The sequence below is a fragment of the Chelonoidis abingdonii genome, chromosome 6 (genome assembly GCF_003597395.2).
Source record: "Chelonoidis abingdonii isolate Lonesome George chromosome 6, CheloAbing_2.0, whole genome shotgun sequence".
In the NCBI taxonomy this organism is placed as follows: Eukaryota; Metazoa; Chordata; order Testudines; family Testudinidae; genus Chelonoidis; species Chelonoidis abingdonii.
Window position 1 is genome coordinate 21,620,437 of NC_133774.1, and position 26,281 is coordinate 21,646,717.

The 26,281-nt window shown below is 43.1% G+C and overlaps 1 protein-coding gene across 5 annotated transcripts in view; it reads right to left on the minus strand.

The window, feature by feature from the left end:
- Positions 1–4,972: 4,972 nt before the first annotated feature.
- Positions 4,973–26,281, minus strand: part of FECH (ferrochelatase) — a 30,437-nt gene continuing 9,128 nt past the window's right edge. For 2 of the 5 annotated variants that reach the window (XM_032802580.2, XM_032802581.2), the window contains exons 5-11: positions 18,820–18,954; positions 17,818–17,924; positions 15,527–15,625; positions 13,175–13,282; positions 11,854–12,018; positions 11,348–11,407; positions 4,973–10,849 (exon numbers count right to left, since the gene is read on the minus strand). In XM_032802580.2, coding sequence (XP_032658471.1) covers positions 10,715–10,849; positions 11,348–11,407; positions 11,854–12,018; positions 13,175–13,282; positions 15,527–15,625; positions 17,818–17,924; positions 18,820–18,954 — 809 coding nt within the window. In that variant the 3' untranslated portion in view covers positions 4,973–10,714. The remainder of the gene's footprint in view (positions 10,850–11,347; positions 11,408–11,853; positions 12,019–13,174; positions 13,283–15,526; positions 15,626–17,817; positions 17,925–18,819; positions 18,955–26,281) is intronic. The other 3 variants (XR_012656070.1, XR_012656069.1, XR_012656068.1) reach the window with 3 other exon arrangements.

Consider the following 26,281-nt stretch of genomic DNA (forward strand, 5'->3'; position numbering starts at 1 on the left):
CACTGCCAATGATCCTGTATTTTAAAAACAGTAATAGCACTAATATAGCACTTTTCTTTTTAAAGCTACTCACCCCAGTACTCAAGCTGCAGTATTTTTTCCTTTGTTCCCCACTGTGAGGCCACGTCTATACGGCGCGCGTTACAATCAATTGCTCGGGGATCGATATATCGCGTCTCATCTAGACGCGATATATCGATCCCTGAGCACGCTTACATCGATTCAGGAACTCCACCAAAACCAACGGAGTTCCGGAATCGACATGGCGAGCCGCGCACATCGATCCCGCGCGGTGAAGACGGGTGAGTACATCGATTTTAGATAATCGATTTCAGCTACGCTATTCTCGTAGCTGAAATTGCGTATCTAAAATCGATTTTCGCGCTTCGTGTAGACCTGGCCTGAGAGACAATGAAATATACCCTAGAGGAGTTTTCAGATTTGTTGTATCTGGACAGGTAGCACTTTGCATATGCACACACACAATCATGCAGCATCTCCACACAGAGGTATATGCTTTTTAACTCATTATGGGGACCACACAAATAACCACCCACACACATGCAAAAAAGAGAGCGGAAGATTACTATTCCTACAGAGATTACATCAAGAGTGTACCAGTAATGATCAAAAAATATCCCACAAAAACGAATCTGTAATACAGTTTGGACATCAATTAGTTCTTAATTGCAATGTGCACTCACTATTTTTCCTGATCTTCCTTTACATTATCTCACCCTTCTCTACCCCATGAATCATGTGATCTAGTCTTAAACTCTTGTCCTTTGAGAACAATAGGAATGACACCTTTAGTGCTTTCGCCTTACTTTATGGCCTCATGATCTCTTGCCCTTTGGAGTTCAAATGTCACATCAGGCAGCAGGCAGGCAATTTTTGATGTAACCTCTGAACTCCAAATGATAAAAGACTGTGCAGCTCAAAGAGACAATCCATCTCAGGACAGTCACACAAAGAATGCCACTCGATCAGACAGTAGATGCAAATTAAACAACATTTTCCTGGCAGTTACTGCAGAATCCAGATTCAGAGGGGAAACAAAAACAGATATGAAAAGCATTCCAAATTTAGAAGTCAATGTGTTCAAAGTGAGAGAGGAAGGTTTGTGAATGTGGTAACGGAAAGGCTTCAAAGTCATGAATTATAAATAAGTCACTTACACATTGTCCGATGGATTTATAAATCAGTCTTTTGTTTGTTTGTTTATGGTTTAGTGAAGTTTGTAAACCACTGGCTGTTGTATCACTTGACTTTTTGGCCATTAGAACTCCCTACAAACCCTGTGTCAATGGTAGATAAGTGTTAACAGGTGCTCTGCAAAATAAGCATTAATGTCACCACATTGGCATAAACGGGGTAAGGGATGTCCTGAAAAAAGATGGTATCTCCAGGACTATGCTGATTCCCTCTAGATACAGCATTCATTGTATGGCACACATGCTACACAGCAAAGGTCCAGTTAGGATGGCAAAGATCGGACTAAATCATGAATGCTCATAGCATCATCTTAAAAATTTGGCATAAAGATAGGCAGCCAAAAAGGATAGTGGGCAGATTCCAGGGACCTGTCTTCCCCTCCACTCTTTGCAGAACCATTTTTCTGGGAGATGGGTAGTGGTTGGGAAGGGGGAATGCTACAGAGTCTGTCTGATCTCAGCAGGGGCATTCTTAAAGACTGAAGGGAAAGGTTACTGCATTCTTTGTTCCTCATTGCAGTAGGAGGCTCTGTTACCAAGGCTGTTGCAGATACATAGTGCAGTCTTGCAACCCAGCTGTCTGTCTTTCTCAATGCTTGCCAGCATTGACTTTCCCCTGTTGAGCAAATTGAACTTGTGAGATCCCATTCCATGTGGTTTATTTTCTTCTCAACATGGCCTACTTCGTGCTTATGTAGACAATGGTGCCTGTCTATCTGGGCACACCCACCCACACAACAGTAAGGTTAACTTGCAAAAGTTATGATTCATCCAACAGAGGAGATGTCACCATCTTTAAAAGCACTACTTGGCTCCTGGCTCTTGCAATACCAAGTCACATGGGGTACTTTTAAAGATACTCTTGTAACTTAAAGTTGTAACATGTTGGGCAGTGTCCAACTAAAATCACATAGGTACACATTTTAAGCCAGCACTCAGAGGAATTAAAAAGCCAATGGCAAGCTCCTCTGGCTGGCTCTGTAATAAGAGGTAACAAGAAGCACTAAGCCCATTCTTTCTTGTGGTCTGCCCCTGTGTGCTGCTCCAGTGGCATATTAGGGGTAGAACGCTGGTAGAAAGAAAATCCAGAGACACCTTCCACACAAGAAGCTTCCACAACCAGTTCAGAGTCAAAGTAGGCCCCACCTACTAACCTTCAGCCAATGGAGCTTGGGCAGGGTGGGGCATGAACATAGCCTGAACAATCTATGCTCTGGCTATTCTCTGTCTCCCATGTGGTGTCACGGGAAGCATAGCATAAGTGAGAACAGCCTGTTGAGGTCTAATTTACACTGAAACCCAGGTAGATTCCTGGCTGACCCAGATTACTGGAGGCATAAAAGTAGCTTAAAGCAGTGGTTCTCAACCTGGGGTACTCAAGACATTTTCCAGGGGGTACATCAAGTCATCTAGATATTTGCCTAGTTTTACAACAGGCTACATAAAAAGGCCTAGCAAAGTCAGTACAAACCAAAATTTCATACAATTACTTGTTTATACTGCTCTACATACTATACTCTGCAATGTAAGTACAATAGTTATATTCCAAATGATTTATTTTATAATTATATGGTAAAAATGAGAAAGTCAGAAATTTTTCAATAACAGTGTGCTGTGACACTCTTGTATTTTTATGTCTGATTTTGTAAGCGAGTAGTTTTTAAGTGAGGTGAAACTTGGGGGTACTGAAGACAAATCAAAACTCCTGAAAGGGGTACAGAGGTCTGGAAAGGTTGAGAACCACTGGCTTAACTCCACTTGTGCTGAGGCATAAAAACAAGGGAACTTTTTCAAGAACTGTACTGCTAATGCCACGGATGGGGTCTCAAAACAAGAAAGTAGACATACATGTTACCTTGTGCTTCATGCCTAATTTATGGAGAAAATAACTTAAATGTTTCCTTTCTACTTTGAGAAAATGATAATTAGAGATACAAAGTCTATTTTCAGATTCCTAAGAGGTTCTTACCACCCAGAGAAAAATGAGTTTTCTGAACCGTCATTAACAGAAGATTTATAGTTATCTTCACGCCACTGTATCTATTTTTCAAAACAAAAAATACAAATCCTGCCATGCTTACTCCGCCAACGCTCCATTCTAAAGGATAGAGATCACAACTGGCACAGTTCCTAAGCACATGTTTAACTTTAGGCACGAGTAGTTCGCTCATGTGCTTGAAATTAAGCACATACCTAAATGTTTGGTTGAATTAGGGTTTATAACAAACAGCTGGGGGGATTCTGTTCCCTTTCCCCATGAAGATATCCCTTGTGCAGTCTATTACCCAAGCATGCCACGGGAGTCCAGAATTATGTTCACAGCAATTGAAGACATGAAAGGTCCATTTCACTCATCCCCTCGCTGGTGCAGGACTGTTCCCTACATTATGTTCTCCAGCGCTTGTTCAGTCTAGTTTTAAGAAGTGTCAAGCGATGGGGCTTCCTTTCAGATGGCTGGATGTTATTTAGATCTATTGAAGTAGTCAGTGTCTTTTAAAGATGGAAAATTCCTTTGGAAATGCCCTTGAAACAGAGCTGCTAGAGAAACAGACCACCACCACCCTCTTGAACTCTGCCTCCCTTCCCCCATCCAACCATGTCGCCCCCCCACACACACACACAGAAAAGAGATCAGTAATGAGAGCTCACTAATGGATTGGCTTAAGTATAGAACAACATCCCATCACTGTTCTAGAAAATAATCAATCAAGCACTTAATTTTGAACATAAAAAGTAAGCTGCCTAGAGACTGTTAATAGATAACCAAATAAATTAACAGTTGTAGGTGGGATTTGAAACTAGGTCAAATCTGTTTTTTTTTTTTGAGCCTACTGTTACAAATGGTGCCCTTGGATTTGTGCTAAATTTCACACCTTCTCATAATGGGAAATCCTCTGTGATCCAATATTGCTTCACAGCTGGACCATGGCTACATGGGATTGTGCATAAATTTTATATCTACTTTCATACATTGATCTGTAACTTGGCTTTGTATCAAACACTCTGGGGTCATGGCAAATGTTGGGGGCAGAAACGGAGCAGAGGATACAAGTAAGAAAGAGAAAACATTTATCCATAAGAAAATAGACTGTACATAAGCAGCCCACATATATACTGAACCTTACCCCTTATATAGAGAATGACACAATAGGAAAGTGCTGCAAGTGATCTTCTGCGGCTTTGTTTCTCCTTACCTGAAATTCTTGTTGTTCAATTGTTTTAGCCACCATGTTATGTAATGAGTTAAGATACTAAGGTCTAATTTTCATGAGCTGCCAATAACCCCATGGAAGTAAGTGAAAGTTATGGGAGCTCACACCTCCAAAAAAGTCAGACCTAGATTGTATCGATTAAGGGAAGGTATACAGAGAGATAAACTTCTACCCTAACAGAATTAACAGCTTTGACTATTGGGAATGTTGATTTACCAAAACATGTGGAGATACTTGCATGTGTAGAGAATCCACTACTCACCATGGGCGGGGGGGGAGTCGAAGGGAGAGAAGTACATCTAAAGTGATTAGTGAACTCCAACCTTAATGTACCCAGAACGTGTGGCTGCAGGACACCAGGCTATCGCACAGGAATAAAACACCATTATTTCCACTGAAAAGCAGGGGCACCTAGAATAGATAAGTTAAACATTGCTGCACGTAAACTTTCTCTTTATCACACAAAGAAAAAGAAGTTAGCACAGAGAATGCTGGATATTGCTCTGAAAAAAAATCTTCCTTCACATATTCAGAGACACATCTCAATTATTTCTTTAAAAAAAAATTTAATGTCAATATCCATCTTAATGACAACTGGTACATCAGATTATACAAATAATTCATTGTACACTAAATGGAAGTTCCTGTTCTATCTAATATCCATGTCTTGCATTTAAAGCAAATATTGGAACATGTAAGGCAGAGGTCAGCAACCTCTGGCATGCGGCTCGCCAGGGTAACCACCCTGGCGAGCCAGGCCAGTTTGTTTACCTGCCGCATCTGCAGGTTCAGCCGATCACAGCTCCCACTGGCCACAGTTCGCCGTGTCAGTCCAATGGGGGTGGCAGGAAGCGCCGCGGGCCAAGGGATCTGCTGATCACAGCTTTCCACCACCCCATTAGACTGGGACAGTGAACCGCGGCCAGTGGGAGCCACGATTAGCTGAACCTGCTGATGCGACAGGTAAACAAACTGGCCCGTCCCGTCAGGATGCTTACCCTGGCGAGCCGCATGCCAAAGGTTGCCCACCCCCATGTAAGGTATTACGAAATAAAAGGAACTATTATCTCTTTCACATCTTTCAGTTCATGCTAAGTTCCAACATTTTGAGTGGGATAGAGGGGGAAGTTAAAAGGAGCCTCTGAATACCTTGGGTGAAATCCTGACCCCACTGAACTCAATAGCAAAATGCTCATTGACTTTACTGGTGCTAGGGTTTCTTCCCTTATGCATTAGAGAAAAAGCCCACACTCCACTGTGCAAGTAGGGAACCACTTTTGGAAGCTATCACTTATTTAAATAAGTAATTAAGGAGATTGTTTTTCTTACTTGTGGTTGAATACCATTTCAGCATCCAGATACACAGCAAAATTACCATGCCGACAACCTAGTCACAAGCCAATTCTTCCAAAACACATTGTTTGCAAATGTTTGTAATTCCAGTTTCTTCCCTCAGGACACCATTGCTTTTATTTCCCATCTCCCTCTGGTTTTTGAAGTGACATGTTGGAATTTAATTGCTGAGCTCTTCTTAATGAAATAGGGGTTACACACCCAAACCCAGGCACCCCACCTGCAAATATTTACTTCCGCCCTCTCCTCCATAGGCCTTTTGAGCAATGCCTTGAAAACGAATTGTGGAGTACCATTTAAAACCACTATGAAACTAGATTATTGCCCAAGGACCTGAGCCTGCTAGGGAACACCTTCAACTCCCATCCAATTCATCCAGAGCAGAGAAGCTCAGAATCTGGTAAGACTGGCGTTAGCAGCCCCAAACACTTAAAACTTGCCTCAGCTGCAGCTGAATGCATACAAATGTACCAACAGGTAAGAGATTTTAACCTTCCAACTACAACAGTTACAAAAGATGGTGACTATTAGAATGCTAAACAATGACGAGGCACACAAACAGAAAGTTCCCAGAAAACTCTTGGTTATTGTACCCATGTATACTTCCAAGTACGTACTTCTAGAGTCAAATGACTTTGGTTGCAATGGAATTCGCATTATCATTAGGGTCTCTGCTTTCACAATTATTATTTTAAAATGCAAGAAAAAATGTAGTTTCTAAAAACACAATCATTAATAGTCCTGGTTAACTGTAATCGTATTTTATTATAATTTTGATGTTGTGATGAAATCTGTCAGACAAAACAATGTGTGAAATAGTGAGAGATACTATACTCTAAAAAAAGAAAAAAACACCAACTCACTGAGAAAGGATCAGACTGCTAAAAGCTAGAAAATTAAATGATTTCCACACTATGGGCTAATAGCAATAATAGCCTGAACAGGTTTGTTAATTATCCCACTTGTGGTTAGCATACATAAAAACTGAATATCTTCTATTACTGGGGATAAATGTAATGCCTCATAATTAATGCCAACTAATATTCCCTCTACATTCTTCAGTATGAAAATAAAAAGCCAAATCAATTTGTATAATATTACAATGTTCACATAAAGTTAGCCTTCCGTTTCCAACTTTGGATAGATTCCTAATTGTGCTGGTAACAGTGCATATAAGACCTATATATTCAAGACTTTTAAGAGGCATTCGTGGGAAAATTTTATAAATATACTATATTCTGTTACCCTACAACAGTCAAAGCACAGAAGTAGGATTGGAGACAAGCAGTTTTCTGTATAATGGGAGGTGTAAGGTTAAAAATATACTCCAAGGTATGCTTCAAGAATTGTTATTCTGGTGTTCTGATTCTTCAAATCATGGTCAGAGGCTTTCCCATGTTAGGGCTCAATTTCGCCCAGCAATGCAAGTGGGTAACTCTCCTTGATTCCATCCGAGGGAAGCAGTTGGCTCTTGGTGGCCTATTCTCCCATCCGTGCAGTGGGTGGATGCAGGGAAGGGGATAAAAGGAGAGGATAGAAACGTATGTGATTAACTCCCATTAGTGCTAAGAGAAGTTATGAGCATACTAATGCTTGCTGTGGCTCCTCAGAAGGCAAGAGAATAGACTCTGACTGGGACTGAAGGAATTTAAAGGCAATTGGAGCTCCTGGAGAAAGACAAATTTAGCATACAGTGCCTGGCCATCACTCCTTCAGTCTCTCCAACACAGACTCTACTAAGCAGGGCAAAGACCATTGTAATAATGTACACAGAGAAGGTAAAATGTTATATGAAATTTGTCGCAGTCTAGAGACTATACAAGCCCACAGGCCAGACTGTGTGGATTGTAAAGCAAGATGCAGTGTAAGTGTTGAAAATCAGAACGCTAGACAGAGTACTCTCAATTCATTCGGCTTCCACGGGCATTAATCCCAGCACACCTCAGCGGCAGGGAGTCCAGCATGAAAATAGGGCGCAGCACAGGGGTGGGCAAACTACGGCCCGGACCGTCCTGCCCCCAAGTTCCTGGCCTGGAAGGCTAGCCCGTGGCCCCTCCCCTGCAGCCTCAGCTCGCATGCTCCACCACCGGGGCAATGCTCTGGGTGGCGGGGCTGTGAGTTCCTGGGGAAAAGCCCAGCTTGACCTGGTCTCTGTGCTGCGTGGTGGTGGCAGCAGCGTCAGGGATGGCCCTAGGTTTTTGCCGCCCCAAGCACGGCAGGCAGGCAGATTCGGCAGCGTTTCTCCAGGTGAAGCTGCTTGAGTACTGCCCTCATAGCAACTGGCAGGCTGCCCCCGCGGCTTGCCATCAGAGCACGCACTTGCTGGGCTGGTGCCTGGAGCCACCCCTGGGCAGCATGGCCCGGCTCCAGCCAGGCGGCGCGGCTGTAGTAGTGCCACCAGCCACCAGTGCTCCAGGCAGCGCAGTAAGGGGGCAGGGAGAGGGGGGGTTGGATAGAGGGCAGGGGAGTTCAGGGTGGTGGTCAGCAGTGTGGATGGCGGTCAGGGGAGAAACGGGGTTGAATGGGGCCGAGATCCCAGGGGGGGCAGTCAGGAAGGAGGTGGGGTTGGATGGGGCAGAGGGCCCATGGGGGCCATCAGGAATGAGAGGAGGGGTTGGATGGGGTGGCAGAGGTCTGGGGGCACTCAGGGGGACAGGGAGCGAGGGTGTGTGGATGGGGNGGCAGACAGGAGGTGGGGGCTGGGCCACAACCCCCTCCCCTAACCGGCCCTCCATACAATTTATGAAACTCAGTGCGGCCCTCAGGCCAAAAAGTTTGCCCACACCGGTGCAGCAGCAGCAGCAGCAGCCGCCTTTCTGCTGAAGAGCTGGGGGACTGTAAGAATCTGTTCAAAGAAGTGAAAGGTGCAGGCCCTGTATATGATGTACTGATTCAGCAGCGCTGCAGCAACCTCCTATGAAGCCCCCAGAGTAGTTAAAATGTAGCCTTTCCCTTTACACACGCATTGGGAAGCTGAAATAGGGGTGACAGTGGAAAAACCTTGTTCCTCCCTCCGGGAGAGTATTAGGCAGAGAGACAGGCAGGAGGGGGAGGGGGGCGCTGAGGCAGGAAGTGTAATTTCCATCTCCCTATACCAGTGTATCTAGCCCACTGGCTGATAATTATGTTAATTTATGTCTCCAGCATCCTAAATGTCAGCTCTTTCAACATAAAATGGAGCAAAACAAGGTTTTATGGCAACAGGGGCCTATGTTATCCTTAAACAACCCTATCCCTGGATGATCAGGAGCACAAACTATGTGCATCGCACAATTATCTGAGCTAATAAAATTGTCTAATAATCACAGCCCCTGCCCTTCACATCTTATGATTAGTTGATTATCAATTTAAGCAACCATTGCATGTTAGAACAACTTGCAAACAGCCTCCAGTATTCGGTGCTAATTATATAGATAAATATTTGTATTCATGAAGCTGACAGCTAGACCAATGCCTATAAACGAGCTCTCCCACAGAATACTTTTAATGGATTCTTCTAGTCCTCAAGGGAATGTCCCCTGTACGATGGGACTGCTAATCCAGACTCTAGGATAATTCCATTCTGAATGTATTTCAAGCCAAAACTGAGAAATGCTGAGTAGTGGCCAGCAGCTGAGACTGTGCTGAATGGCCACTGCTTTATTTCATAAGACCTCCATAATTTAAATAGTTAGGACTAGACTGCATTCCCAGTGTATTCAAATGCTGGACTGATATCAATGGAGATTTAGATGGGTCAGGATCAGGCCCTAAAAATAGCTCAGGGACTGTAATAGGGCAGAACTCTGTTTCTGGGTTAGGAAATTTATACCCACAGCAGCTGTTAGGATAAGAGGCATTCTGCACCCCTCATCTGGCACACCCACCACAATGTAAATGACTCCTAATATATCACTGGGGTTTTAATTGACAACATGAATTAAACTGGATCGATTGTGCCCATGTAACTCCATAGATATCCCACAAAAACCACAATGTCCTGACGCAGTGGAAAGCACAGAGCAAATCTATAACCCCTCAGAAGAGCCAGTTCAACTTTCTGAATTTGCTTAATCAGAGAAGTCCTTTGGAGAAGAGAAAAACATTTGGTTTGAAGGATAAGCCAACCCTTACAACCAGCTACAGTGTTTGCTGTTGACAGTAACGAGGTTTGAAATATATCTAGAACTCCATTTAAGTGGAGTGTGCTTCAAAAATATAACTCAGTCCTGGGTCATTTCTTTCACTTCATGCTCTCCACAGACAGAGATTTTCCTTCAGACAATAAGAAAGTTTCAAGAAAATGTAAACAAATCTTCTACAATGCCACTGTTCCAAAGGGGGAAAGCCTGTTTGGGCTTTTGCAGAATCTCTTTTCTCCCAGGAAAACCAAAATAATCTTCTATGTTTTAAAAAATATACATATTATTTTTTAAAAAATCAGAATTCAAAACATATCTGAAAATATATCTGTAAGAGAAGATGACTGGTAACTGTGTTAGCAATACTGCACCAGTAGCAAAAAATAAAAATAAAAAAAAATAGTACACTCTACCTGGAAGGCTGAAATGAATATATTCATGACATTAGTGCATATAAAGAACTCCCTGCAAAGAGCTTTAGATGCCAGTTTGTATCAAAGGTTTTTCAGTGCTTACGTTTGGGCCTTATGCTATGAAGTGCCCATTAGTCCCAGGGGAATTGAGACCTCTCAGCACCTCACTGCATCAAGCCCTTCCTTCCTTCTCTTCCACCCACATCTCTCAAATAAAAAAAGGAAAAACTTCAAATTTTCATCTCTGTTACAAAATTGCAACCCCACTGAAGTCACTGGGGTTAGAAGAGTGTACCAGAAAGCTAGAGTTTGGCTATCTGTGTGCAATTTCTGATGGCTGCATTGTTGCACCATTAAGTGATTTCCCTGCACAAATCAAGTCTGTTCTTCTACGCTGCATGTCACAGCTGCTGATTAGTGAAGAAGGATTTTGCCTCCCTGCAGACAGGATTTACACAAAGTGGACAGCGGAGGGTTAACTGCTTGGAGCAGATTTCATTCGACTGGATATGTGAATAGACCAAGTCTGCCAGTGCCTGAAAGACAGAGTATTAAAAAGCAGAAGTGAGGGAACCACTTGCAAAAAAACATACACATTACCAAATTAACAAGTTAGCCAGACCAACAGTCGGTCAGACCAAGGGATGTGTCGTGACACCAATTTTTTAAATATAACTTCCCCTTGATTTCAATGGGGACCTTGATTTTAAAAATTCATTGGCATAATATTGGCCCTAAAAAGGAATATTTCTGCTTTTCTGGAAATCTCAATAAATAGGTGACTGAAAATGATAAGAGAAAAATGGCTTTTCTTTGTTAAAACAACGTTCAAAATAAGTATCAATTAAAAAAATAACACAGTGACAAAGGAAAAAAGCTTGTGGTCTATGAACTACAAAGTATAGGGAATTCTATGTTAACAGTCAAACTCAGAATGTTTTAATAATATGGGAGGAAACCAACAATCTGCTAGCTCTTTCCAGAGGAGTGGTACGCTGTATTTTTTACTAAAGCTATAGTAACAATACGGATACCTTGGAGAACAATGGATTTCCATTAAGAGACTCTGCTCTTCTGATATTTTCAACTCCACACTGAATCCAAAACAAGAGAACAGAGAAAAATAAAGAGCTGTTATGGAAAAAAATAATACCCCAGTATCTTTTTTGAAGAACATCATTTTCTATATCATTTAGAGGCTGCCCTAAAATGAATGAATTAAATGTAGTAATATTTTTTCAGCACAGCTAAAATGAGAAGACAACATTTTACTTTGATACCAGGTTCCCCAAACACCTTGATTGATCATACAAGCCATTTATCTCAGTTAAAATAAAATGGGTCAAAATCAGCTCTCACCTACACTGATAAAAATTCAAAGCAACACCGCTGAAGCCAATTCAGATTAACTCAGATTTACACCAGTGTAACAGCAAATCCCATACCAACATTTAACCATACGATCGGAGCTAAAAACAAGGGGAAAGAAATTTGGGACCAGAATTGCCCAAACAATTATGAGACCTGAAGTGATGTTTACCTCATTTGCTAAAACTTGCGCATATTCAATATCCAGCTCATAGAGAGTTTCAATGTGGTCACTGGTAAATGCTATTGGAACCAACAAAATGTTCTTCTTTCCCCTTTTACAGAGTCCTTCAATAGTTTCATCTGTCTGAGGACCCAGCCAGGGCATTGGGCCAACCTAGAAGAAAGTGGGAGGAAAAAAAAATCTTTCTTCAAGCCTTGATAAATTCATTTCTACAAGAATTATCTTCTGTTGTCCTTTAATTAACCTACACATATTCTTATCTATTCAATGAAGAATCAAATTTGTCTGTTTATCTTATGATGTTTAGCAGTATCTTTGTCCACGTCTCCATCTATTACTTTTTGATGAAGAGACACTGCCTCTCTGTTTAGGCTTCCAGACAATCCATCCTGACAACAAGCAGAATCCTATGACACTGCATTTACTTAAAATGTGTGTTGTTTAATATAAATATGAGTGGATGATTGGCTTTTAGAGGGGCACTTTAAAAAATTATCACAAATAAAATAAGCATCCTTTGTTTTTCATTCCAACCCTCCCCCGCCACAGCTACTGAGCAGGATTTACCTGTCTTTAAAGAATATTTCCATTTTTAAGACTAAATAAGCCGATGGTGTTCCTTTAACATCCAAAAAGTACAGATGCGGAGTTAACACAATATTTTACTTGCTGCTTCCTAGCTTTAGAACAAAACAACTCTGCCTCCGTAACTGTAACACATTTGATAAATGTAAATTACTGACACTATATAATTCTGATGAGGCTAACATTTCTTAAAGATCCTTCATTTCAATTGGAGTTTATAAACATCATGTGCAAAGAGAGATATAAATCAACCCATTCTGCGTTACCTGCTTTAAAAAAAATGAAGTCTATTTGGATTGGGCTCATGTCCTTAACAATGGACGTAATCATATAAGCAATCTTTTGGAAGGACTCTAAGCAATATTTCAGCAGACTTCATCATAGTTCATTTGCTTCCTACTTCCAGCTGCTAGTCAGAGAAAAATCCCCACCACTGGATGAGCATATGAGGAGTACTGGAGAATCTCTGGGCTATCAGAAGTTTACTTGGGAATGATGCATCAAGAACTTCTGTAAAGTGGCAAAAACTTAAAGTGGCTGTTAAATATATACAGAAGATAACATCCAAGTACAAAAAGCACCATTCCATTGGAACATAGATACTTCCAGAAAGTAGGAGAGAGAGGAAGAGGCTGTAATAAAGTTGGGAGAGAAGAGATCATCCTAAACTTTGATGACTAAGGGGCTGCAGATGGCTTTTAACAACTTCCTTCTGACCACATACCTTGGACTGCCACACGAGCCTATAGGGGTTGGAAAAGTCGAGCTTCTCCATGACTCTTTGGACAGTAGCTCCTACCTCTTGAGGGTATGGATCGCCACGGTTCACTACCTGCAGCACAGAAACACTGGTCTTTCATTCTTCATGAATGTTACGTTTTTTCATGTGCAAAGAGCATCTAAAAACATTCAGTCTCAATCACTCATTCTAAATGAAGGGAAGCAAGCAAGCAAAGTCTCCATGCATGAGCACAGTGCATGTATCCCCTGCAACATGCTGCAGCAGCTGTGCCTCACACAATGGCAGATGTTTGTGCAGGCAACAGAAATTGTTAACCGTTACATATACCATAATGAACGTAACTACTATTATTTTACTGGATAATTTAGAATTTAAGAGAGTTATAAACTCTCAGTCTGACATGTAATAGGCCTATCTTTGCCATCGCAAAGACTATGCTCCTCCCTGACAGACTTCATGCATGTGTTTTCAGTCACTAGCTGGAGTCACAAATGGTTTCTTTTCAATTACTTTAGCATCAAACTCACATTTCACAGACTTCTTTTATTGCATAAATGTAATTGCCTTCCAACAGAGGATCTCAAAGCATTTAAAAAATATTTAATACTCATAATACTTCTGTGGGTTTGACATTTTACAGATACTTTAATATTTTATGGATGAGAAAACTGAGGCACGGAGAGCATAAGTGACTTGGCCAAGTCACACAGTGAGCCAGTAGCAGAACTAGAAATAAAGCCGAGGAGTACTGAATCCTATCCCCAGCTCAGACTGGAGAAAGCTCATGTTTACTATTTATATTCTCTTCAATTCAAGTGAAACAGCAGTACAAACATGTTGGGGAAAAGCTCCTTGTTGTGCCCAGTGCCCTAGCGGTATTACTCTGCACTACAGGATAGGCCACTCACAGTGCATTCAGTGTCAATTTCTTCCCTTGCCAGCAAAGTCTGGGACAGCAGTGGAGGCAGCAACACATTGGGGAATGAAATAGTGGAAGAAGAGGAACGTTCCATGCCATTCAACATGACTCCTGTTGGCTGATTCAAGGAGCAGTGCTGATGGGCATTCAAGTGAAATAGTAAAACAAAGGATGGGTAACCGGGAAGTCAATGCAGGAAAAGGGGAGCAACTAATGCAGAAAACAAGATGTGTGTCCTTACAGCTCTGAAAAGAGCAAGTAGGAACTCTGCAGACCCATAGGGGAAAAACAAAAGCAAGAAAAATGCACGTTAAAATTTGGAAGTCAGGAGTCATAGTTCTGCTCCTGGTTCAGCTGCTCACCTGATGCGTGACCTCAACTTCTCCATGACTCTCTTTGCCTTCCCACCTTTTGTCTGTCTTATCTATTTAGACTCTCAGCTCTTCAGAGGAGGAACTGTCCCTCACCACGTGCTTCTACAGTGCTTGGCACAACGGGGCCCAGATCTCTGCTGGGACTCTTAAGTGCTACTTTCGTACAAATAAACAGATAATACTGCTGATGTCCACTGTTCCCACTGCTATTAATCACTAGATGGCAGCATATTCCAAGAATACAAGTTTCCCGGGGCTAGGCAGTAACAAAAGGAAAGGACCAAAGATTACTTTTAACACAGTACTTCTGAAACAGCAGTAACCTGCATCTCACCCTAACTGGCACGGGAATGACTTCCAGAACACAGAACACCGTTTTGAATTACACCAGTTGACTGTGACATATTCCACGAGTTTTTTTTTAACTTTTAATAATAATAAAAAGACCCCAGTGGACATTATTAGAAGGTGAACCATGACACACATGATTTGGCTGAACTGGGACACTCTGAAATATTAGTATTGAAAGCATTTTAAATGTGTGTTTACGGAACAAGGCAGTTTTACAGAAGAATTCATTATGAAATTGTCCTTTGCCACATCACCTGATTGTTCCTCTTCACACAAATGAAGACAGATTCTGCAGCCTCAATTTATGTGGTACAATGCCACTGATTCCCCGCCTCAAATAATTAGAGGCCACTGTATTGAAGTTGCTAGTTACTGCCAGCCCACTGTGTTAAAATCTCCCACTCTAGCTGGTGTATTCCAAAGGTGCAAAGATTCTACTCTCACTGTTTCAGGGAGAGTATTTTCTTTTTGAAAGGTGAGAAAACAATTATCCCCCCCGCATTATCCTCATGTGGAAGCAATGGGCAAAGAAGTAGGTTCTGTTCCTTGCCTGGTCTAACTCTGATGGCCTACAAGCTGCAGGCTACTCAAAACTTTGCTTTGCCAGAGATGCAACCCATCAGACCAATTGTGTGACTCTCCCATGCGACGGAGCTTTAACAACTTCAGAGGTGACTTCATGTTACTTACAGACATTGGGAGTGAGTGAGCTGAGAAAAGAATGACAACATCTTTCCTTTTCTCAGGTGGAAACAGATCCAGTTCTTTTTGTATGTGGTCTGCAAAGCACTGTAAGAGGAAGGCAAAAGAGTAAAGATCAGTAACAGGAGATGCACCCATCTGCTAAAAATAATGTGCACAAATTGGCTCTGCTTTTCGTTAGCTCACCATAAGACCTTCTGACGAGACAGCAGAGGTTCTTTTTTTAGTAGCATGCCAGTGGGAGTTTGATCAATAGTGTGTACAATAAAATGTTCAGTAAATAATGAATTACAGTGCCTAAATCAAAACCTGTTGCAGTCCATTGACAGGCTCCAATGAGCTTTGGGTCAGCTACTTGGACTTCAGGCACAGAACACAAGTTAAGATATTACAGCAAATTGAATCAGTGTCCGCCTGCACACCCTCAGTCAAGCTGCTCTCACTAACAGAAGCCCGCTGTGTAAAATGCATGACCTAAAGGATAACAAACTTGGGCTTTGATGGGCCTACAGGGAGATCAGGTTCCCCTCTTTCAGAATGCTCTGCCCCCAACCTGACATTTAAATCTGTGTGCTGATAGAACGAGTTCCTTATATGAGGTTAACTGATAGGACAGAACACGGGGAGACAGATTATTTCAGTTAATCAAAACCTGAAAACCAAAGCCTTGTTTTCCCACATGGCAGATTAGGTAATGATTCTGACCTTAGAGTCACAGCAGTGACTGAGATCAGAACTTAGCCCTAGATATTCATGTCCAGGTGGCAAGGAAACATACAGAAAGGAAAAGAAGCTGACTTAACAACTTGCACACGGTGCTGCCAGAAGGAAAAAAACAGTTTGCCGTGACTGTCTGCAGCTCCCTACCAGACACGTTGCAACACCACCAGGATAAAAACATTACAAAAAATTAAACTTTAATTTCTGCTGCAATGATACAATCAGAGGCTGAGCCAGCCCTTCACTTACAGGCTCCCTTGGGCATGGAGAAATGCATGTTGGTTAGCTTACAAAACGCAGCTGTATTTGTGTGCAATCCATCTAATGGAGAGCAGCATTTGGTAGATTATTTGATCATGCAGCGGATTCCTGAACTCTGCTGAAACATCTCAGTGAAAGAAGTGAATGGCACACGCAAGTGCCAAGAACTACTGTTCTCCCTTGGTCTCCCCTCAGTCACTTGCACTAGTCAGTCAGAGACCAGAGTGAAAATGCAAAAGTCAAAGGCAGAAGAAGAAGAAAAGCTCCCAACTCTGCTTTTCACGCTCTCCTGGCATCTCTCTCTGTCTCTCCCCAGCAAAAACAGCAACTAACATCTTCCCAAGAAAGGAAGGAGCAGAATGTGCCTGCTGTTAAGTGTTTCTGCCACAGCTATGGCTGTGGCCAGCATTACCACCTCTCTGATGCCGACAAGGCCTTTAGAATAATACAAAACCATATTAGTGCTGTAATTAGAAGCCCAGCACATGCACTCCACCTCTTTAAACTAAAAAAAAAAAGAAAAGAGACTTCTCCCTCAGTCAAGTACATTCCTGTTTCCCCCCTCTTCTTCACTTCTTTTTGAAGGGAGTCCTGATTCTGTTCCCACTGAAGTCAATGAGAAATCTACCGTGAACTTCAATGGGAGGATAATCGAGCCCCTTAGGCTGTGGATCTCAGGGTGACATTACTAGCACGGATTACATGGAGGTCTATGGAAGCAATGCAAGCTTCCACACATTAATCCTGAACTAACACTGCCCCCAGTAATTTCAGACCTAGCACATAGGATATATATTTTATATTATGAAATACAACATAAAATTGAAATATTCCTTTTGTTCTGAGGTTTTTAAAATTTTGAAACAATCTAAATCAGGGAACAAGTCTGTGTCCCTTTAAGACAAGTGGTCTCGTGGGGTACGTCCACACAGCAAAAAAATAACCCCATGCCGCGAGTCTCAGAGCCTGGGTTAGCTAACTCAGGCTCATGGGGTTTGTGCCGCAAAGCTAAAAAGAGCAGTGTAGATGTTCAGGCTTAGGCTAGAGCCCAGACTCTGAGACTCCCTTGCCAGATTTCAGAGGCTGGGCTTCAGCCCCAGCCTGAATGTCTCCACAGCTATTTTTTAGCCCCGCTGCAGGAGCTCAAGTCAGCTGACCTGGTCTCTGAGACTCACTGCTGTGTGTCTTCTCTTGCTGTGGAGACGTACCCTCAATAACTCCATGTCCAATCTGCTCAATTGACAAGCAGTGAGATAGTTTTCCTGACAGCCACAATGGTTTGCATACAAACTCCATACCTCAATGAGAAGGGGATGTGTGGGCCACCTGTCAATAATGCTCCATTTCATCTTTGGCTTCTCCCCCTTTTTATTATAGTAGCGATAAATGGCATTTAGGCTGCTTCCTGAAATGCACAAAATTAGGAGATTAGCAGGAGCTTTAGTTACACATTCATCAGAACTGTGGCTGCTGCCAGACAAAAAGAGTTTTACAACCAGCCACTTCACTATTTTAAGGACTCGGTATCAAATACATTACACTGCAAATCAGAACTGAGAGCACAAGTGTAGAAAAAAATACTTACCTCATGAAGTCTATATAACTAAGAGACCTTTTCTACCTGCCAAGTTAATCCTCAACTAAAGCAAAGTTATTTTCAGGAGCTATTAAGGGAGCATTACACTAAGCATCACTGTGAGCTACAGAAAACCCAAAAGCGTGTTATCTTGTATGGGGAGGATGGGTCTCTGCTTTACACTGAAATGTACACAAAGAATTATCACCTGTCCTAGGGCCAGGGGAGGGGCTGGAAATATATACCTCTAGAACATGGACGTACTCCTGTTATGTAGGTTTCTGATTTCATTGGCACTGATAGTGGCTCTAATGGTTAGAGCAGGTGACTGTGAGTCAGGACTCCTCGGTTCCATTTCTGGCTATGCAACTCACTTATGTAACCTCAGGAAAGTGCCCTTCTATGGTGCTGTGCTTCAGTTTACCTATCTGTAAAATTGGTATGACCCCTCATAGGGATGTTGTGAGGCATGGAGGTTTAACAAGGCCTATACATTTAAAATTCCTTATTGCTAGAGAACAGGCTTCTACTTATAATTGGGAAACTTAAAGCAGGCCAACCAGGAAGCTGGTTTTGAGGAAGGCAGGCTGGGTTTTCAATCGCATCCCAAAAGTTCCCACATGCTTTCATAAGCCCCTTGCGCTTGGACTCTCAGCTGTTCGAATATATTTGTCTATATGCTGTTTATCTTCCTCTTTTACTGCACTTTCGCAGACACACTCACCCGTGGTAGAACAGCTGTACTGCGGATACTGTGTGAATGCAATAGCCCTTTCAACGCCATCTTTCTCCATCTCTTCAATTGCTTCTTCTGTCAGAGGATGGACATACCGAAATCCAATATAGTATTTGTGAGGAGCTGCCAGCAGAAAGAGAAAAAGAAATAGCAGCTGATCACTTTATCTGCAAACGCTCTGATTTTAAAATCCCATTCTGACCAGCTACAGCCCAGCCTCCTCAGGAATACACTCTCCCTGACTTAACAACAGCCAAAATGACAATCACGATGTTTACAAGATGCTGAAAGTCTCTTCCCGGTTTGTGATAAATTAGGCTGTAGAGAAATAATAATTGTATGCTAGACTTTATATGCTAGAGGCTTACCATGAGCTGTGAATCAGATTTTTGGAAATCTATATATTTTAGTTCCTGAAGATTCTAGCCCTGACAGTAGCAGCATTAATCTGTAAAATTCTCCCTCCCCTCCAAACATGGAGATCATTTAAATGTATTCTACGGGCCAGCACGAGACAGAGTACAATGGCATGTTACATTTTTGACAATGGTGCAGTATCAAGAAGGCATGTTCAACTAAGTTAAAAGGAAATGATCAACCTGGCTCATGCCAGATGGGAACCATGTCACTTTAAAATACAAGAATTGTAACACAGCTGACTTCCCAAGAGCAGTTAGCTGAATGGGAATAGAATTCTTGTATTCCAAATGATTGGGTTAAGGAACGTGAGCATGTCTGGCAAAACATACCAAACAGCTTAATGCAGATCACACAAGCACATCAATAGATGAATCAATTTCATAAGAATTAATTTCCTGGGTCAGACCAATGGCCCATCCAGTCCAGTATCCTGTCTTCCAGCAGTGGCCAGTGCCAGGTACTTCGGAGAGAACGAATAGAACAGGGCAATTTATCAAGTGATCTATCCGCCTGCTTCTGGCGGTCATTTCCAGTGCTCTGGTGTAAGATTCACTTTCAACAGACCTCCTGGTACTGAAGTATATTGTAAAAATGCACATTTCTAATTAAAAATAAAAAAGCTGGCAATTCTTTACATGTCTTACAAGTTGTGATTTTCTTACGGTTCCCTGCTTGCTGTGGGAAGAACAAAAAGCTTAAAGGATCAGGGCATGTGTTATTTACTTGGATGGTAAACTCTTTGGGGCTGGGCCCATTCTTTTAGTCTGTGTATGTACAGTACCTATCACACTAGGATCCTGAGACTCTTAGGGGCTATCACAATACAAATAGTAAATAAGAATATATACACATCCTCTCCCCCACTGCCTATGATCAAAAGATAAAACATAATACAGTCAAAATAACATAAGCAGTTCCCATGATCCCCACTGTGCTTTTCCCTACGTTGAAGCAATACTGTCTTCCCCATGGTTAGTCAAATCCTTTCTTTATGTATTTAAAGAGTTAGTGAGGTCTGCTACTGCGGCTCCTAGCTGAACTCTGAGGAGCACTGGGATCAACCAAGGCTGCTCATCAAAATCTGGATACATTTTAAGACCAGGCTTCTATCCCAATACAGCTGCTTCCTCCAAAAAAACCTATTAATTATAATTTTAGAACTAGATCGCTGGTGACCCAGAACCCCTAAAGCAGAGACTACATGTGCTTTCCTATAATCCACGTTTCCACTCCTGGAACAGACTATATGCTGATACTTTAAAGATAAAAGCTGGAGAATAGAAAAATGCAAAATGTCCTTTGAACTATCAGATCATAACTCTGTGCTACCAGTCTGGTAATCAAACCCAAAATGACTGTAATCAAAACAACAATGCAAAGGATGCTGCCAAATCCAACTCTAAGGGAAGGACTCAAACAACCTCTGTTAAGACACACTGAGCTATGTCTTCAAACAGCAACAGTTTAAAGGGAACAGAAACAAAAAGATTTGGTAAAAGTTATTGCTGAACTGGGAAAAACAGTACAGACAAACAGGAGATGAAGAAATATAAATTTTTTAGCAGCTATACAGACCAGTTATTGTCTCTACTAACAATTCATATATGTTAAACAAAGATATTTCAGCTCTGATAAAAAAGCCAGCATTATTCTGACCAATCAAGGCCCTGGTCTTGCAAACATGTATATAAGTATTTTTATACCAGGGGTGAAAGTAAAATTGAAAACTTACCAGTACGGTAAGAGCTAGGGGCCAGTGCCGGCAGCCACTTTTTACCTGTACACCGTACTGGCCCGTACCGCCTTACTTTCACCCCTGCGTTACACACATAAGTAGTCTCATTATATTCCTGCATATGTAAAATTACTCCTGTTCTTAAGTATTTGATGGTCAAGTCTTAAGGAAGCAACAGGAATCCAGAATGCTCAAGGCCTAAATTTTCCAAGTATCTGGTGGTTTAGGGTTGCCTTGATTTTTCTGGGTCCCAAACCTGAAATGTCTTAAAAGGGCCTGATTTTAAGAAAGTGCTGAGCATCCACTCTCTGAAAATCAGGCCCCTGTAAGGTATCATCCGAAGATTTTAAGGTGTTTCAATTTTGGCACCCAAAATTGCTATTTCATTTGAAAGTTTAGGTTGTTAAAACACTCCAAAATATGTGTACTGCTTTAAAAAACTGCCTTTTGGGGGGGGGGGGGTTGGTTTTTTTACCATAACTTACATTCACAACATCAGGAAGACTCAGATTAGGGTAAAGTTTTGTCTACACTTAAAAATTTGCCACTTTAACTACGCTGGAATAGTTGAAGTGTCATCACCCCATATCCCCTACCCCAGAGGTGGGCAAAGTACGGACTGCGGACCACATCCTGAGCTCCCGGATGGGGAGGCTAGCCCCTGACCCCTCCCTTGCTGTTCCACTCCCCTGCAGCCTCAGCTCACTGCGCCACTGGGCAGCTCAGCACCCGCGAACTTCCCTGTATGTGGGGGGGAAGAGGCAGGGGAGAGCAGGGAGGGAGGCTCACCTGCAGCCTCAGGGGAGCAAGAGGGAGGTGCGAGCAGCAGAAGCACAGTGAGCGCAGGCCGGAAGACTCAGGAGCAGCACCAGGCGGCTGCACAGCCACCCAGAGAGAAGCGGTGCTTTAAAGGGGAAACCGCTGTTTCTCTCCAGCTATGCCGCTGCCCCTGTTCCTCCTGAGTCCTCCGTCCATGTTCGCAGGGCCACAGTCTGAAAGGGGCTGGGGGGAGGGGCGGTTGGATAGGGGGTAGGATCCCAGGGGGCAGTTAGGAGCGGGGGTCCCAGGAGGGAGCTGTCAGGGGACAGGGAGGAGGGGTTGGAGAGAGGGTGGGAGTCCCAGGGGGCCTGTCGGACGCAGGGATGTGGATAGGGGTCAGGGAGGAGGTGGTCACGGGACAAGGAGGGGGGGGGGTTGGATGGGTCGGGAGTTCTGAGGGGGGCAGTCAGGGAGTGGGAAGCAGGAGGGGGCAGGGGCCAGGCTGTTTGGGGAGGCACAGCCTTCCCTACCTGGCCCTCCATACCATTTCACAATCCCGATGTGGCCCTCAGGTCAAAAAGTTTGCCCACCCCAGCCCTACCCCCTCCTCCCCACACCAGCAGAGACACAGTTGTACCAGTATAAGAGTGCTTATTTTGGCATATCTTATCCTTGTTTGGCAAAGTAAAATAAGACAAATTAGTATAAAGTGCACTATACTAGTATAGCTGTATCTACACTTGGGCTTTTACCAGCATAACCATAACAGTAAATATCACACCTCTCAGCAACACAGTTACGCTAGTAAAACTTTTTAAGTGCAGACCAAGCATAATGAAATTTCAGAACTCTGAAAAGCACTCCAGAAACGTTACAGCTCTTGGTGAAGGTGCACTTTTGGCTTTTCTAGCTATTTTGAAGCAATGCAGTGATGTATTTGGCCTCACTAAATTCTCCAAGGTCACCTTTAACAACAAATTGTTAGCCCGCCCTACTTCTAAAATTGCAGCTACTGTCTAGATAGTAAAGTACATTTCTAAATAATGGATACCAAGTCAGATGTAAAGGCTGCACACATAGATAAAGACAGGGTGGCTTTCTTTTGGTGACCACATTGTAAAGTAAGAGGGAGTGATACACTCTGAGAAGAATAGATAAAGCTCCCTAAAACCATCAGCTTCAGGATCTGTTGCAAACCTGACCTATTTAGAAACTACTTTTATACAAAAAATAAACTACTCCATTTGCTGCTATAGCAGGGTGTAATTTCTGAGCCCAAGCTCTGGACGAAGTTTATTCTTTGGCTACACTTGCAAGGATTTTAGTTTCAATGGAGTCACACTACAGTGTCTGAAAGAAAGGGTTGAATACAATCCACACAAAACGAACTCGAGAGTCAGCGGTGGTGTAAGAAAGTAGAGACCATTTTGGCTTCAGCATGATTACCTTTTAAGATTGCAACTTTTTGCTTCCTAGTTCCAAATTCTTTACAACTTTCATATCTAAGCCTCAACTACCCAAGTTTTAATGGGGCCTAAAACACAAAGAATCGTGAATAACGTGGAGTCAAAAGCATATGTACTCTTTCCAGACACAGATATGGGTTCCATGACATGCCAGCTGACTCAGCAGCCGATTCCAATGCCAAGGAAATGGGCAGAAAACAAGTGTTTGTGGACTCAAACCACAGTTAAGTTATGGGGCTGAACAGAAGCTCTCCTCGTGGGCCAAAAACACAGACTGACTTTGTCTTGCTTTTGTAGTTCTCCCGATAACTTTTAATGCTTGTAATATCAGGTTAACACGATTGGGAAAGGACTTCTGGCATTAATCCACAGCAAAGGTACTCTATGGAAGCCAGAACAAGCTTCCCCACTCTTCCCCATCAAGTTAGTCTTTAGCCTGTCTGCCGACTATCCAAAGGGAGCAAAACATGCAGCAGAGACTGGCTTACTTAGAACTAAGGTGAGCCCTGTGGCTCTTTTCAAATAGAGCAGCCATCAGATGATCATTGCTTTTTGGTAACTACCAAATGGGTATGACTAGACATGACAAGGAACTGTCCAATCCTGAAGACAACTGTGGCCAAGCATACTGCACTTAACAATGGGCACAAGGCAGAACTATGGTGCCTTTTCAGGGCATTCCCTCAAGAGGCGAGGGATACAGGAAAAGCCTGGCACTGCTGAACCTATTCTATTGACACAGAGAGAAATTGGCTTCCCCATGCTGCCAGACAAGCATATTGCAATCATAGCATAAAGTTCATGCAGAAAAATTCTTGGCTTATAGCACCGTATGTGCCATAGTTCTATTATCCTCACAAAAATCCAGGAGAGGTACAAATGTTTCAAATTTCCAACAGCTGCTCACTGTGAACAGCATGAGACAAACATGCAGAAGTCTAGGCTTAATCTACACACACACAAACTTGCACCAGTTTAACTCAAATCCGATTTTAAACCGATTCAGTTAAACTGGTTGTGATGGAGTAGACTCCCCACACTAGCCCTGCAAGAGCTGAATTAGGCCAGCTGGGCCCAATCAGCTAAATAGGTTGCAAGCAGGGGAGATTTAAGCTGGAGATGGCTAAATAAGGACAGACTCACCTGTGCAGGAAGCCCATATAAAGCCAGATGGCTTGCTGCAGAGGCTATGAAAGGCTTCAGTCACTCCCTGCATGGAGGGAGTTGGAGGTTGGCAAATGGTGGGGGAGCCTGATATGTAGGAAGAAGTCCAGAGAAACAGCAGCAAGGAGTAGGACTGCATAAGGACTGTGGCTGCTTGTTATAGGGCCCCTGGCTGGAACCCAGTTTGCTGGGTGGGCCTGGGCTCCCCTTCCAGCCACTGGAGTGTGGCAAAAGGCATTGGAGACACCAGGTCTGGAAAGACTGAAATACCTGGAAGAGAAGGACTTTAGTTACCTGGCTGGAGAGCCAAGGCATGAAGAGAAAGCTGATGATCCAGGAGTGAGCAGTGCAGTGCAGTACAGCAAGACAAAATGGGGCAAGACACCACCGGAGGAAGAGCACATGACTGACAATGCTAATTCCTAAGACAGCCAGCAGGAGGTGCCGCTTGCAGCGATTGGACTCTGTGACTCAGCTGGTGGAGAATGTGAGCAATGATGGTCGCCCCCGATACAAGGAGAGTGTGAGACACTGAGAAGCTGTTTAGACAGCTGTCTGTGATACAAGGGGAGCAGGAAAGGCTAGATGAGAGACACTTGAGGCAAAGGGACAATGGAGCCACCATGTATGGAGGCTGTCTTTGCCGAAGGCAGGTGTACCTTCCCAGGCTGGACCACAGAGCTGCCGCTCCCTATGAAGGGGGCTGACAAGCAACAAAGGGGGGTACAGGCCCTAATGAGGCAGATTCTAGAGAACCAGCAGCAAGAGCGGGAGGCACTATATGAGGCAATTAGCTGAAGAACAGTACTACTTGCTCAAGATCCTCCAAGGGGTGAGCAAGAGCCAGAGAGGCTAGGGCAAGAAGAGAGGTCCCAGGGTAGGGAGGCCAGAAGCCCAAGCAGGGCAGTGTTATGCCTGTGGCGGAGGGGACACTTTAGGCACTGATGGGGCTGTGAACTGGAAGATTGCCTGGGTCACTGTGGGAGTGACAGAGGGTTTGAAAGACTGAACCTCCCAGAAGGAAGGCCAAGTCACGAGAAGGAGGAGCAAGAGAGGGGCTGCAGACCAGAGAGAGACCAATGATGGTGTGTTGATCTCATGAGCTAATCCCCAGAGCATCCAGGAGGATGAGCCCAACTAGTGGTGAGTGGAGCACCCTGGGACACTGGTGCAGAGTCCTGCAAGAACATTCTAAAAATGGTTTAAACATGACTTGCATGAATTTAGCTTAAGTCAGTGAGGATTTAAGAGTGCTCAACAGTGAAGGTTTGGACGGGTTGAAAAACCACTATTGGTAAAACCTACGTTAGTTTGTGTGGGAGTTAATCGCAACAAGAGTCACCTCTCCTTGATATGGATTTCTCTTGATAAAGCTGAGTGGCTAAGCTGACAGAAGCCCTAGGACTTGGGGGGAGACAGACATTTACATGGAATAACAATTTTCTCCCATTTTCAAACATTACCCTAGCTGAAGGAGAACGTACAAAGACTGTATATACTGTATCTTGTGGATGCCGTCCAAACCAAACCGTTAGGCCTTATCTATTGCTCTAGCTTCAAGGGAGGGTCCCTCATGTCCTGGGGTGGTGCTGACAGCAGTGATCTTGCGTAGTACTGCAGAATTAAACTGTGAAACAGCATCTTTCTGTGCCACCTCCTTTCTCTAATGATTCTAATAAGATCAAGCTGAGTTTGCATTAAGCCTTTTAGCCACAACTGACAATTAGATTCAAGAACAGTTTAAAGGATCCAGACAGAACATAATCATAGCCGTGAGACTTTTAGTAGGACGTTATAGCTACTCAAAGAAGCCACTAGATGGAGTCATGATCTCTCTCTCACACACAACAAATGCTCCATCCACTGCATATGTCTAACTTAGTGTTTTGTGTCAGGAGTCGTATCT